We start from the raw sequence: 15,701 nt of genomic DNA, 5'->3' as shown, positions 1-15,701 counted from the left end.
GGATTTTCCTGCTGGCCTGAAGTAAAATATTTCCTTTTTTTTTTTTTTTTTTTTTTGACATGGAGTTTTGCTCTTTTTGCCCAGGTGGGAATCCAGTGACGCGATCTCAGCTCACTGCAACCTCCGCCTCCTGGGCTCAGTAGCTGGGATTACAGACATGCGCCACCTCGACCGGCTAATTTTATAATTTTAGTAGAGACAGGGTTTCATCATGTTGGTCAGGCTGGTCTTGAACTTCTGACCTCAGGTGATCCGCCCGCCTTGGCCTCCCAAAGTGCTGGGATTACAGGTGTAGGCCACCACGCCCAGCCTAAGTAAAGTATGTCATAACACAATTGGGTCTGAAACCAACGGGCTACTGGTCGATACTGCTGCTACATCAGAGAACAAGCCGTTGATATTCTGGGTTGCTCCTTTTGCATTGAGCTATATTGTCTAATGTTGTAACCACTGGACACATGTAACCATTTACATTTAAATATAAGTACATTAAAAGTAAAATTCAGTTCCTCAGTTACACTGGCCACATTTCAAGTGCCCAGTAGCCATATGTGGCTTGTGACTACCGTAATGGACCATGCAGAGGACATTTCCATCATTGCAGAAAGTTCTATTGGACAGCACCAGCATAGAGAATCCTGTCTCCAGTTAAGACACCTACATGCAGCCTGGTGTGGTAGCTCACACCTGTAATCCCAGCACTTTGGGAGACCTAGGTGGGAGGATCACTTGAGGCCAGGAGTTCAAGACCAGCCTGGGCAACATAGAGAGACCCTGTCTCTACAAAAAATTTAAAAATTAGCTGGGTGTGGCGGCATGTGCCTATAATCCCAGCTAGTTGGGAGGCTGAGGTGGGAGATCACCTGAGTCCCAGAGGTTGAGCCTACAGTGAACCATGATCACACCACTGCACTCTAGCCTGGGTGACAGAGTAAGACTTTGTCTTAAAAAAAAAAAAGGAAAGGAAAAAATAAAGACATCAATATGCATTGCTTTGCCCACAATACCCAGGTGCAGTGAGCAATCAGTAATACTTATTTTATGTTAATGATTCAGTTAAATTGTTTTATAAACCCCCTTTTTTTGGTGTTGTTAGTATATGCATCAGACCTTTCCTTTCTCATTCTGTAAGCTGGCTCTTTTGCTTATTTAAAGAGGAGGTTCTTGAGAATGAAAGAGATGAATGAACTCATCATCCTTGGTAAATGGATAATATGTGGGGACAGGGCCTTTGCCCCAAGTCTTTGGATCCCAAGGGCCCTCCTGGTTTCACCACCTCCTGCTGCTCTCCTCCCCACAGGACCACCATCAGGATCACCACCACCACTGGGCATTTTATTCCCTGTCAAGTGGTGAAGGCATTCTTACCCAGAAATAACTTCTCCTTCTGTATCTAATTTGCAAGGAATGCTCAGAATTGTAAAAATGAAAGTAATTTATTCACGAGGTAAAGCAAGTTTTCTATTGAAACTATTTATGCTTTCTGTTTCTATTTCTAGCTTGAGCAATTTCGAACCCTGCTTTTCACTTCTGAAGGGGAGAAGGAGAAAAGAATGGTGGACAACTTCCGCCCTCTTCAGCCACTGATGAATCGCACTGTCCGTTCATCCTTCCGGCATGATTATGTGCTGAATGTACGAGCGAAATCCAAGCCGGCGACCAGCCAAGCAACCCCCTAAAGCGTTCATATCTAGGCAGTATTTTGCTTTTGCTATAATATATACTAGCTTACTAAAAATTGTTAACTAGACTATTCTAAGTGCCTGCATTTGATAATATTTACAGATGAGCATTTCTTAGCATGAGAGTGCTTCATCAGTCTTTGAGGAAAGTGATTCGGTACCAGCTAAGAGACACAAGTTTCTCTTGCAGCTACCTGTTGGTAACTGTAATGCCTTTTTGTTTTTTCTTTTTTTCTTTTTTTTTTTTCTTTAAGAGACTAGTTCTTGCTCTGTTGCCCAGGCTAGAGTGCAGTGGCCCAATGATAGCTCACTGCAGCCTTGAACTCCTAGGCTCAAGCAGTCCTCCTGCCTTAGCCTCTGGAGTAGCTGGGGCTACAGGTGCTGGCCACCTGGCCCGGCTTGTAATATCTTTTTATGTCTGACATTTTTGAGCTATCTTTTTTATGTTTATCCATTAGTGGTTCTATAGCACTATACGTAGGGATTATAATGAAAAGTAAGGCACAGACACTGACCAGAACTCAGGCCTTTCAGAAACAGCCTGTTGGCCCAGACTGGTACTTCCTGGCTGAACATTGGCCATGGTTTTAGATGTATTTTATTTTATAACATGAATGTGTATTCTTTCATAAGGGCTTATCAATCAGTATATTATATTTGCCCCAGTGTTTAGTTGTTACAAGGACATGATACGCTTACTATCGATTTATGATGTAGAAAATATATTTTGTAATTATAAGAAAATAAGACTTTTCCTATACCCAGAAATCCCTTTGCATTTCCGAAGATCAGATATTTTACTTAAAGGTCTGATCATATAGGAAATATATGCAGAATATTTTAAAGAAAATGCTTGGCTGGGCACAGTGGCTCACACCTGTAATCTAGCACTTTGGGAGGCTGAGGCGGGAAGATCACTTGAGGTCAGCAGTTCGAGACCAGCCTGGCCAACATGATGAAACCCTGTCACTACTAAAAATAAAAAAAATTAGGCAGGCATGGTGGTGGGCACCTGTAATGCCAGCTACTCGGGAAGCTGAGGCTGGAGAACCGCTTGAACCCGGGAGGTGGTGGTTGCAGTGAGCCAAGATCGCACCACTGTACTCTAGCCTGGGCGACAGAGTGAGACTCCGTGTCTAATAAAAAAGAGAAGAGAAGAGAAGAGAAAAGATGCTTAAAGTGCCTAGAACTTAGAATTCTTTCATTGTACATTTCCAGAAATATTTTTCAAAGGACTAGTAATCTAATAGCCTATGGTTTATAATATTATTTTGTATTATTTGCACACTGTTACATAGTATATAATGATAATGTTTTCTACAGTGAAAGAGCTATCCTGTCTTCACTTTACAACTGTCTGAACCTTATTTACTCATTAGTCAAGGTTCTTTGCAAGGCAGGTGATTAACTTAAATCTCTCAGTTTATACAGTGCTTTAAAAAACTTTTGTTATGGTAATAGGGAGAGAAACTTGTCAGATAGGCTAAAATCTAGATAATTCTACATATTCTGAGGAATTCATGCCCCCGTGTCTCTTGCTTATAAATATCTTGGAATGTTTCCAAATGCGTCTAAGCCTATATTCAGACTCAGTGTTGCATCAATGACTGGTAGTAGTTCTTTCATTAATATGTTTGTCATCTGGTCTGCAAGATAGGGTTGGATGAATATACTTAACACTACTGACTGTACACTTAAGATAGTTAGGAAGGAATTGGGACTACATCAAACTTAAAAATTTCTGTGTGTCAAAGGAAGCAATCAACAAAGTGAAAAGGCAAGCTCTAGAATGAGAGAAAATAATTGCAAATCATATATCTTATAAGGACCCCAAATCCAGAATATATGAGGAACTTCTATAACTCAACAACAAGAAAACCAAATAACTCAATTTTTAAAAATGGGCAAAGGACTTGCACAGACATTTCTCCAAAGAAGATATACAAATGGCCAATAAGAACATGAAAATATGCTCAACATTGCTAATTATTAGGGAAATATAAATCAAAATCACAATGAGTTATCATCTCACGCCCATCATGTTGGCCACTATCAGAAGAACAAAAAAAAACAAGTATTGGGGAGAATGCAGAGAAGTTGAAACTCTTGTGCACTGTTGGTGGTAATGTAAAATAGTGGTCATGGAAAACAGTACACGGGTTTCCCAAAGAACTGAAAACAGAATTACCATAAGAATTACCACCAAAGCGGGATCTCAAAGAGATATCTGTACACCCATGTTCATAGCAGCATTATTTACAATAGCCAAGAGGTTCTGGAAGCATCCCAAATGTCCATCAGCTGATGAATGGATAAAGAAAATGTGGTATATACGTTCAATGGAATATTATTCAGCCTTTGAAAAGAAGGAAATGCTGTCAAATGTACAATGTGGATGAACCTTGAAGGCATTATGCCAAGTGAAATAAGCCAGCCACAAAAGAACAAATACTGTATGATTCCTCCATGTGAAGTGTCCAAAGTAGTCAAGATCATACAATAGAAAGTAGAAAGGTGGTTGCCAAGGGTTGGGGGAAGGGGAGAGGGTGAATTTGTATTTAATGGGTACAGAGCTTGTGTTGCAAGAATTCTAGAGATCTGTTGCAAAACAAGTGTGATTGTACTTGACACTACTGAACTGTATACATATAAGTTTGAGAAATAGCTCTTTTAAAAAGGGGTAAATGTGAAGGCTTTTGCATGTATGCCCTAGGAAATGCATAAAATTCTTTTTTTTTTTTTTTTGGAACGAACTTCCGCTCTTCTTGCCCAGGCTGGAGCGCTATAGCGCCATCTCAGCTCACTGCAACCTCTGCCTCCCAGGTTCAAGCAATTCTCCTGCCTCAGCCTCCTAAGTAGCTGGGATTACAGGCGTCCGCCACAACGCCCAGCTAATTTTTGTATACTTAGTAGAGACGGGGTTTCACAGTGTTGACCAGGCTGGTCTTGAACTTCTGACCTCAGGTGATCCACCCGCCTCAGCCTCCCAAAGTGCTGGGATTACAGGCGTGAGCCACTGCGCCTGGCCGGAAATGTGTGAAATTCTTAAAAAGGTCAACATGGTAAAAAGAGAAGTCTTTGTTAATTTTCTGCAGTTCACCTGTTTCGAAGTATAGTTACCTTTAAAAGGGTAAACACACAAGATATGCATTTTCCAGAGCACACAGGCTTTCCTCCTAGCTGTCTTGTGAAACGATCAGTGCAAAACCCTACTGCACTGAGTTTTCCAAATTGAAGGGAGAAGCAATGTACAGAATGCTGACTTGCCCTTACCTCTTATATCTGGTGTTCTGGCGTGATTATTAACCACACTCTTTTTCACTTTGAACCATGTCCTGGTTTGCATGGCCACCTTCCCTGCAGAGGTGATAGAAGCTGGCTTGAGGCAGTTTCTTTCTCCATGCCTTAGTTAGATGACCCTGAAAGGGGCACAGCGGATTTCCCTGGCTACTGATACACCTTAACAACAAGCTTGTGTTTTTCATGCCCTCAAAAGTGTTTTACTTGCACTTTCCTAGACATAAAGGTGGAAAATTGGGCCTAAGGTCTGTCAAAGGTCTTGGAAAAGAAGATTGTATTAAAATTGCTGCCCATCTTCATTAAATAATACTAGCTCAATAAAAGCCTTTCTTTACAATATTAGTGGTTGGTGAAAGACTTCCTTCCTATTGTTTCAGTCTATATATATGTCTGTAAATTAATGAGATATCCTTTAACAGGTTCAGTGTACACTGGTTACCAATCTTTCTTGAGTCCAGTGTGACAGAACACACTCATACCCAATACATTACATGAAGCAGATGTATTACTTACAGACAGGAAGCAAGGGACAAAAGAGGCCCTGGCTCCATGGTGAGCCAGTACCCCAGGGCTCAAGAAAGCTGCCCGGGGCAGGGCTGATGGAGTCTTGAAGTTCGTGCCCCACTTGCACCATAGCCTGCCTTGGGTTATATACCATAGGAGCCACATAACTCATTGGGCAAAGCTTTAAAGGAGAGAGAGGAACACAACTGGCTGTCTCAAACAGTTCCTCCCTAACTCAAGATGTTACATTCCCTAGGAGGGACAAGAACAGGGCCAGGCTGTTTCAGGCAGTTCCTCCATATCAGGACATTGCATTCTCAGTGCCTTCTACAGTTATTCTTAAGAACTCCAAGCAAGGAAGAAGGGAGAACTGGGTCAGTCCAAGGCCACCTGGAGAACTGTCTTGTACATGGGTTAGGGTAAAGTTGGCTATTCTAAAACCAGGCATCCACCCAAAAGAAGTCTTGGAAGACATCTTTCTCTGTTAAATTCAAACGATGGTAATTATAGTTCGGAAATGGAATTGGCTTTTAGAGTTACATCTGTAATGAAATTAATAAGCAATTCAGGCCTATTTCTGAAAATGAATTCAGTGGTTAATTGTTAAAAATGAATGTCTAACTCCTATAAAAGGAAATTTACATCCATTTCGAACTCACTAAAAAATCTATGGCTGGGTGCAGTGGCTCATGCCTGTAATCCAGGCACTTTGGGAGGCCAAGGCAGGCAGATTACCTGAGGTCAGGAGTTCAAGAACAGCCTGGCCAATATGGTGAAACCCCGTCTCTACTAAAAAATACAAAAATTAGCCGGGTGGTTGTGGCACGCACCTGTAATCCCAGTTACATGGGAGGCTGAGGCAGAAGAATCGCTTGAGCCCAGGAGACGGAGGTTGCAGTGAGCCGAGATTTCTTAGAAGGAATTGTTATTTTTTGTTCTGAAGTGAAAGTCTGGTCTGATTCATAAGAAATGTTACAACAGCTCAAACACTGATGCGTTCAGAATGGGCAGCAATTCTCAACGTAAATTCTCATCGCAAGGACCAGCAAAATTGGTGACTTGCATAGCTACAACATTCTGTGCCATCCAGGGCACTCTACTTTGGGGATACAACTGCCGAACCTCCAACTAGACAGTTTAGTTTAAGATTTAGTCAAGAAGCAGAAAGGTGAAAGTGACAATGTGTAGTAAACCATGATAGATGTTATGAAAGGTGGAATGCTTGTACTGGAAATGCATACAGTGCCTCACCCCCTCAGGAAGTTTTCACACTAATGATGATGGTGATGATGATGTAACAGCTAAAGTTTTGGAGGCATTCACTATTGGTAGGCACTGTATCAGCATATAGCATGGGTTATCTTAGTTTTCACAATAAAAGCGTTATGAGATGGGAACTATGATGACTCTCTTGATTTTTACAGAAGAGAAAACAGGGGTAGACATTAAGGAATTTACTCAAGACCCAACGGATGCACTGAGCTGGACAAGGTCAACTTGAGGCTGAAGGGAATATGTGTTGCTCCAAGTGTGTCGGTATAAGAGAGATTAGGGTGAGGTTTTATGCAGAGTTTGGGTTTCAGTTGAGTAATTCTAAGGAGGGATTAGGGGAAGCAAGGCAGTTTAGTAATTGAGTATCTCAGCAACTTTAATTTGGAGGACAACGGAACAAAGCTAGGCCAAGGAATCTATTCAGTCACTCAAAAGATAGAGGTTGTTAGTCATTTTACAGCTGTAATGTATCCTTGTGAGGAACATTTTTTGCTTGGCCTTGTCCCTGGCCTTGTATGTGTACATTACAGTCTGATTATTAGTTGGGATGATTTTTAGTTTCTCAATCCCTACTCTTACTGCCCCAGTTTAATTCCTCATCACCTCTCACCTAGATTATTGTGATATTCTAGTTTTATCTTTTAATCCTTTATATTGCAAAGCGGAGTAATTTACCTAAAACACAAACACAACCAAAATAAGCCTCTATTTAAAAGCTTTCAACGGTTCACTGTTGTCTCTACGGAATGTAAACAGAGCGTCTTAACATGGCACATCAGGCCCTCCTCCTTAACCTACCCCTCCCAGCCCATCACTACAACTGTATTCCTTGATACTCTCAAATTGCACTTTATTTTGTTTTGTTTTTTTGAGACGGAGTCTTGCTCTGTTGCCCAGGCTGGAGGGCAGTGGTGCCATCTCGGCTCACTGCGGCCTCCACCTCCCGGGTTCAAGCAGTTCTCCTGTCTCAGCCTCCAGAGTAGCTAGAACTACAGGCATGCACCACCACACCTGGCTAATTTTGTATTTTTAGTACAGATGGGGTTTCACCATGTTGGCCAGGCTGACGAACTCCTGACCTCTGGTGATCCACCCGCCTTGGCCTCCCAAAGTGCTGGGATTACAGGTGTGAACCACAGCATCCGGCCTCGAATTGCACGTTAAATTGGATAGCTGGGCAGGCGTGGTGGCTCGCTCCTGTATTCCCAGCTACTCGGGAGGCTGAGGCGGAAGGATAGCTTGACCCCAGGAAGTCGAGGCTGCAGTTAGTCTTAATTGCGCCTGCACTCCAGCCTGGGTGAAAGAGCAAGACCCTGTCTCTAATATGTAAGAAATGAAAAAATAAATAAATTCGACTGCCAAAATTCTTGCTGTTCCCAGCATATTCCAGTTTCACCTTTCAGTGCCTTTGCTTATGCTGATCTGACTGTAACCGCATTCCCACCTTTCTCCGTCTAGGTAAAGGGCTCAACTTTACCTAGACGGAGAAACTCAACTCTTAGCATCAGAAAGCGCTCCCTGATACTGCAATTGAGTCACATGTGATACTGGGAAAAAGAAAAAAAAAAAAAAAAAAAGGTCTCCCTGAATCCCTAGGTGGACTAGGTTAGGTAAACTTCATGTTTGCTTGCAACATATGATGTATTGGTTCTTCTCGATTGTAAACTCCTCAGGGGCAGAGGTAACAGCTTTGCAGCCCCGGGAGTTAGGTTTGCTTAAGGGACCAGAACAGGTGTGACTGGCACGGAGCGGAGTCTGGAGCGTTGTCTGAAGCGCTGATAGAGATCGGCGGAAGGACGCGTAACCTGGAAAAGTCGGAAATAAAGCCGGGAGAGCAGCTCTGTGCGGGATATGACTTTATGAGTGCATGCTGAGAAAAGCGGGAGAGTGTGACTTTAACCTGGCCACAACACGTCCTGCTAGGGCAAGGAGGGAGACAGTGATAAAGCACTGGGCAAGTGCTGAAGCGACAATTACTTCTAGGGCAGGGTAAAAGCTCCAGAGGATTTTTGCGGGAAGGAGATATTTATTTGAGCAGCGTTTTGGAAGACGAGCCGCCGAAGGGTACCTCCGGCTTTCCGTTTCTGGTCCCGCGCGTGTGGCGGCTGCTCGATACCCGCGCCTGCGCGTGCCTGTCTCGGCTCTTAGGCCCGCCCTTTCCTGCCAGACCTGGAGGGGCGGGGCGGTGCCGGCAAGATGGCTGCGCCCGAGAAAATGACGTTTCCAGAGAAACCAAGGTAAGCTCCGTACGGGGAGATGAGCAGGCAAGCGGGCCGATCGTGGGCATGGAGGATGTGGTGGCAGCAAGAAAAGGGAAGCTAGGCCAAGCTAAGTGAGCCACCGCGGCAGCTCGATTCCTTCCTGGTGCGCGCTCTGGTCCCCTCCCCGGACTTTCACGGGCGGCTGTGGGCTCAGGCAAGCGAGGAGAGGATCAGGTTGGCGGATGGAGAAGAACTGCCGTCTGGAAGTCGGAGGATGAGGGGATGATAGATGCCTGTTCTGTAATTAAAATACAGGAAGCAAGATTTCTCTCCTCAGCACCCGAACTATTTCCTTTCATTGGGCACAGAGGAGCGGGGAGTTCGGGCAGCGCTGCAGTGTAGCCGCTGATCGTCGTGTATGTATGTCTTAATCTTCCAGCCACAAAAAGTACAGGGCCGCCCTGAAGAAAGAGAAACGAAAGAAACGTCGGCAGGAACTTGCTCGACTGAGAGACTCAGGTAATGGACTCTCTATCCTATTTTCTGTGTTGTGAAATTGCTCTGTCCACTCCAGCCCTAACTTGAAGCCCCAGTGTCAGAAGGAAGTCAAATACTGTGTCAGAAGAAAAATAGCTGTGACTACTGCCCGCCAAGTAGTTATTTAGAAACACCTGTCAGAAACGATGTTAACGTACTAAAGTCAGGAAGAGGAAGTCTTGGTGAATGATCGCCCATTGATTTGGTGCAACTGTTTATAAAGTATCTAATATTATAGTTGCAAGCTTCATGAATTACAGTAGCTAGCACAGTCCTTGCACACATAGTAAGTATTCGGTGAATATTTTTCTTCATAAAACCAGCAGGAGTTGAAAGTATTAGACGGTTTGCAAGTTTTTCTCAAACTTCACTAATATGAGACCCTTTGTTTACCCAAATTATTATGTTATTCAAATATATGTCAACATAATACTAGTTATGAAGCTCATTTATTTATTTTTGAGACAGAGTCTTGTTCTGTTGCCCAGGAGGGAAATGCATCGGCACAACCATGGCTCACAGCAGCCTCCACCTCCCAGGCTCAAGCAGTCCTCCCACCTCAGCCTCCCAAGTAGCTGGGACTACAGGCATCCACCACCACACCTGGCCAATTTTCTTTTTTCTTTTTTCTTTTTTTTGAGACGGAGTCTCGCTCTGTTGCCCAGGCTGGAGTGCAATGGCACGATCTTGGCTCACTGCAGCCTCTGCCTCCTGGGTTCAAGCAGTTCTTCTGCTGCAGCCTCCTGAGTAGCTGGGATTACAGGCGCGCGCAACCACACCTGGCTAATTTTTGTATTTTTAGTAGAGATGGGGTGAAACCCCATCATGTTGGCCAGGCTGGTCTCGAACTTCTGACCTCAGGTGATCCACCCACCTCAGCCTTCCAAAGTGCTGGGATTACAGGTGTGAGCTACCGCCCCTGGCCCACCTGGCTAATTTTTAAAATTTTTGTAGAGATGGGTTTTCACTATATTGCCTGGGCTGGTCTCGAACTCCTGGCCTCAACAGGAAGGCAAGAGGGAAGGCAACTTCAGGCTACCACGCCTGGCCTGAAGCCATTGTTTGACTATAAAACAATATATGAGCTGGGCACGTGGTGGCTCATGCCTGTAATCCCAGCACTTTGGGAAGCCAAGGCAGATGGATCCATCACATGAGATAATGCTAGGAATGATGTGAAACCGATGCTCCTCACAATATGTATATGGCACTGATGAGAGTTTGGAATGCCTCTACTAATGTTGCCTTATGGTTATTTACCACTTTTTCTATGAAATTACTGTAGAACTTTATTTGTACAGCTGGTCATTTGACCTTCACATGGCAAACCTAACATTTATGTATTAAATCTGCTGCTTAATGCAATAAAATTAGGACTTAGTTATAAAATTATGTAGTAATTATAAATCCAGATGCGAGCACTGAAATCACACAGTAGTACTGGATTATAATGATTGTCATTCACATTATCCAGAATATGCTTATGAAATTATCCTAGACAATTCTTGAAATCCGGAGACCATGGCCTCAAGTAACTAGGATTCTTGGGCCTTGAGAAACATAGCCATAGAGGTTTTATTTACCATTGGAGTTCCCGAGTAATTATTTTAGCGTCAGTACTGGGATATTTAGAATGGAAGGAGCAGTTTGTTTACCTGCAACCTGTGTTAGCATTTCTGTCTTATTAGTTGAAAACTCATCCACTAGAGGCAGAACAAAGCATCAGGGATAAAAGGAAAACTAGGATAGGTTGGAGTTATTGAGGCCCTTATTGTACTTCCTCTCTCCCTCCTTGAAATTTTCAGCTACTTTACTTTGTTCATTTAACCTGTTTTATTCTAAATATTATATATTCTAAATTTTTTTAACTTCTTCCTCTTTTTCTTTTCCTGCACTCCATCCTATAACAGCTGGTATTTGTATTGTTTTGATTTTTTTTTTCCTTTTTACTTAGCAAAATGTGTTCAGAATGAGCCTCTGTGGAGAGTCAGGCAAGTCGTGTCCCATGGTAGTTTAGTCCATTAAAGGATCCAGGTCACTGGTCTGTCAAGATTATATAACTAATGCCATATCCAAGACTAAGCACCTGTCTCTGCCCTTCTGCTCCTAGTTTTGCCCACTCCAACTCACAATTCTTTGCCTAGTGGTACTTCATGAATACTGTAGACTATGGAATGGTCCTGTTTTTTTTTTTTTTTTTGAGACAGAGTCTCACTCTCTCACCCAGGCTGGAGTGCAATGGCACAATCTTGGCTCACCGTAACCTCTGCCTCCCAGGTTCAAGTGATTCTTCCACCTCAGCCTCCTGAGTAGCTGGGATTACAGGTACCCACTATCATGCCCGGCTAATTTTTGTACTTTTGTAGAGATAGGGTTTCACCATGTTGGCCAGGCTGGTCTTGAACTCCTGACCTCAGGTGATCCGCCTGCCTTGGCCTCCCAAAGTGCTGGGATTACAGGCGTGAGCCACGGCGCCTGGCCAGGAACACTGCTGTTCATTGTAGCACACATTGGATGGCCGGAAGGCTAAGAATGTTGAGTGTTACTGTGAGAGTGTCTTGGCAAATGATTGGAGCGCCTTGGCAAATGATTTCTGGAATAGTGAGCTCTTAATTACAGATAACTTCTGTGGCACCCAGTTCTACTTGAGATAACCTGAAACAAGCTACCTCGTCAGAAATTAAGATATTAAAAGCAAGTTGCAAAACTATAGCATGATTCTGTGTGTACAGTTACATGTACAGGTTGAGTATCCCTTATCTGAAATGCTTGCATTGTATTTACCAGTTCAGCATCCCAAATCCAAAAATCCAAAATTCGAAATGCTCCAATGAACATTTCCTTCGAGCATTGTTGTCACTCAAAATATTCGTGATTTTTGGATTTGGGGTGCTCAACCTGTATAATACCGTTGGATATACATTTGATCCTTGAACAATGTGGGAGTTAGGGACTCTGACCACCCCCCGCCCCTCTGCATAGTAGAAAATTTGCATATAACTTTTCACTCCCCCAAAACTTAACTATTAAGTGCCTACTGTTGACTGTAAGCCTTACCAATAACATAAATTGTTGATTAACACATACTTTGTATGTTATATGTATTATATACCCTATTCTTATAATAAAGTAAGCTAGAGAAAAGAATGTTACTAAGAAAATCACGAGGAGGAGAAAATATATTTGCCCTTCATTAAATGGAAGTGGTTCATCATAAAGGTCTTCATTCTCCTTGTCTTCATGTTGAGTAGGCCAAGGAGGAAGAGGATGATTTGGTCTTGCTATCTTGGGTGGCAGAGGCGGAAGAGGTGGAGGAGGTGGAAGGGAAGGCAAGAGGGTAGACGCACTTGGTGTAACTTTGCAGAAATACATTCTAATTTCTGTCTAACATTTTTGCTTTTTCATTTCTCTAAAAATGTTTCTCTGCAGTACCAATTCTTCCACCATTTGCTTTAGTTTAAATGCATTACTTTTCAGTTTAGAAGGGTTCATAGAAGAAGTCAAAAGCAGTCTTGAATAATTGGCCCTTCTGCCAGATTGTCTAGTGTCAATTTGTTTTCTGGCACTGCTTCACCTAAGTTTTCTTCCTCATCACCTTGCACTGCTTTGGAAGGACTCATCCCTATCAAATTGACTTTTGTTAACTACTCTGTTGTATCTGTTAACTCTTGAATTTCTTCAAGATCTATATCTTGAGACCCTTCACCCCGACACCCCTGCCCTCTTTTTTCCCCCATATTTACAATCTCTTTCATGATTTCGTTGACTGGCTCTGTCTTAAGTTCTGTGAAGTCATGCACAATATCTGGACGCAGTGTTTTCTCCAGCAAGACTTTGTTTTGGGCTTGATGATTTTCATGGCTTTTTCTATAATGACAATAACATCTTCAATGGTATAATCTTTATACACTTTCTTGATGCTCTCTGTGATAGGGTTCTCTTCCATAGCATTGACAATCCTTTCTGTAGAGTACCACGTGTAATGAGCTTTAGAGGTTCTTAACAACCCCCTGGTCTAGAGGCTGAATTAGAAACATTGTGTTTGGGGGCAAGTAGATTGTTGAACTTATGGGGTTCTGGGTGGCCAGGGGCATTGTCCAATATTAAAAGAATTTTAAAAGCCAGTTCCTTACTGGCAAGGTACTTCCTGACTTCAGGGACAAAGCATCAGTGGAACCAATTCAGAAAAAAGGATTTCCATTATCCAGGACTTCTAGTTGTACAACCAAAAGACAGGCAGCTGGCGCTGATCTTTTCTCTTCAAGGATTGGGGTGGGGATTAGCAGCTTTATAGATAAGGGCAGTTCTGATCATAAACCCCATTACATTTACATGAAACAGTAGAGTTTGCCTGTCTCTTTTTGTTTTCAATCCTGCTGCTTGCTTCTCTGCCTTCTAAATGTCCTTTGTGGTGCTTTTCTAGAATAGGATGCTTTCATCTGCATTCAAAACCTGTTGAGGACAGGCACGGTGGCTCACACCTGGAATCCTAGCACTTTGGGAGGCCAAGGCGGGTGGATCATGAGGTCGGGAGCTCGAGACCAGCCTGGCCAAAGTGATGAAACCCTGTCTCTCCTAAAAATACAAAAATTAGCCGGGCGTCCTATTCAGGCAGATATTCTTTCTCCTCAATGATTTTCTTTTCTTTCTTTATTTTATTTTATTTTTTGAGACAGAGTCTTGCTCTGTTGCCCAGGCTGGAGTGCAGTGGCATGAACTCGGCTCACTGCAACCTCCGCCTCCCAGGTTCAAGCAGTTCTCCTGCCTCAGCCTCCCTAGTAGCTGGAATTACAGGCGTGCACCACACTGCCCGGTCATCATGACTTTTCTCTGCTTCTTGAGAGCACTTCCAGCATCACTAGTTGCATTTTGTGTGAGTCTCATGATGTTATTCAAGGTTTACCATTTTGTAGTAAACACGATGAAAAATACGCCAGAGATGACTTCTTACTGCCACACGCAATTTACTGAAGAGATGAACTGCTCATGCAGAGATGATTAGTGTCACAAGGCATTTTAAGTGAATACTCGTATTTGAGCTCACTACAATAGCAACAGGAGGTGGCTATGAAATTATTACAATAGTACAGTATGTACTACAGTTAATTTTTTTTCTTCCTTCTGTGCCTCATTGGATGCATTTTTTTCTTTGTTTTGTACTATAGTTAATTGTATGCAGTTATGATTTAATACTGCATATTTATATTTGTTTACATTTTTTCTCAACTGTGAATGTGCCATATATGGTCTATAAATATAAGTTTTGATAAATTTTAACTTTAAAAAAAGTTGTCAATGATTATGTTGTAGCACAACTTTCATGGTAATATTCAAGGAAAAATATTTGAGACCAAACTTCTCTGTCTTACAATGGAATGGAGTCAGAGATAATTTTGTTTCAAATGCTCTTTTTTTTTTTTTTTTTTGAGACAGAGGCTCACTCTGTCACCCAGACTAGAGTGCTGTGGTACAATTTCGGCTCACTGCAACGTCTGCTTCCCGGGTTCAAGCAATTCTCCTGCCTCAGCCTCCTGAGTAGCTGGGATTACAGGTGTGCACCACCATGCCCGGTTAATTTTTTTATTTTTAGTAGAGATGGGGTTTTGCCATGTTGGCCAGGCTGGTCTCGAACTCCTGACCTCAAGTGATCCATCCACCTCGGCCTCCCAAAGTGCTGGGATTACCAGTATGAGCCACTGCTCCCTGGCCTGTTTCAAATGCTTTAAGCAAGGGAACAACAATAAAACACTTAACTTATATTGTAACAGTATCTGTATATGTGCTGCTCAAGCCAGCACAATATTGCTTAACAGTATCTGCATTAAGTTTTTTTTTTTTTTTTTTTCTGAGACGGAGTTTTGCTCTTGTTGCCCAGGCTGTAGTGCAGTGGCGCAATCTCCACTCACTGCAACCTCCACCTCCCAGGTTCAAGCGATTCTCCTGCCTCAGTCTCCTGAGTAGCTGGGATTACAGGGGGCTGCCACCACGCCTGACTAATTTTTGTATTTTTCGTAGAGATGGGATTCACCATGTTGGCCAGGCTGCTCTCGAACTCCTGACCTCAGGTGATCCTCCTGCCTCGGCCTCCCAAAGTGCTGGGATTATGGTCGTGAGCCACTGCTCCCAGCCCTGCATTAACTTTTTATAATAGATTTATATTTATGGTAGCAAATGATAAAATAGACTAGTATGTACATATATTTTA

At 42.8% G+C, this 15,701-nt stretch overlaps 2 protein-coding genes across 14 annotated transcripts in view; both read left to right on the top strand.

Moving 5' to 3' along the window:
* Positions 1-2,426, top strand: part of CA5B (carbonic anhydrase 5B) — a 110,857-nt gene extending 108,431 nt beyond the window's left edge. For all 13 annotated transcript variants that reach the window (XM_017954103.3, XM_017954100.3, XM_017954098.3 and 10 more), the window contains one exon: positions 1,500-2,426. In XM_017954103.3, coding sequence (XP_017809592.2) covers positions 1,500-1,679 — 180 coding nt within the window. In that variant the 3' untranslated portion in view covers positions 1,680-2,426. The remainder of the gene's footprint in view (positions 1-1,499) is intronic.
* Positions 2,427-8,869: 6,443 nt separating this feature from the next.
* The window catches only part of ZRSR2 (zinc finger CCCH-type, RNA binding motif and serine/arginine rich 2), a 33,249-nt gene continuing 26,417 nt past the window's right edge, over positions 8,870-15,701 (top strand). Inside the window, exons 1-2 of the mRNA XM_003917441.5 lie at positions 8,870-8,995; positions 9,399-9,478. Coding sequence (XP_003917490.1) covers positions 8,955-8,995; positions 9,399-9,478 — 121 coding nt within the window. The 5' untranslated portion in view covers positions 8,870-8,954. The remainder of the gene's footprint in view (positions 8,996-9,398; positions 9,479-15,701) is intronic.

Source organism: Papio anubis, chromosome X (genome assembly GCF_008728515.1).
Source record: "Papio anubis isolate 15944 chromosome X, Panubis1.0, whole genome shotgun sequence".
Lineage (NCBI taxonomy): Eukaryota > Metazoa > Chordata > Mammalia > Primates > Cercopithecidae > Papio > Papio anubis.
This window is presented reverse-complemented; position numbering and strand designations above follow the sequence as displayed.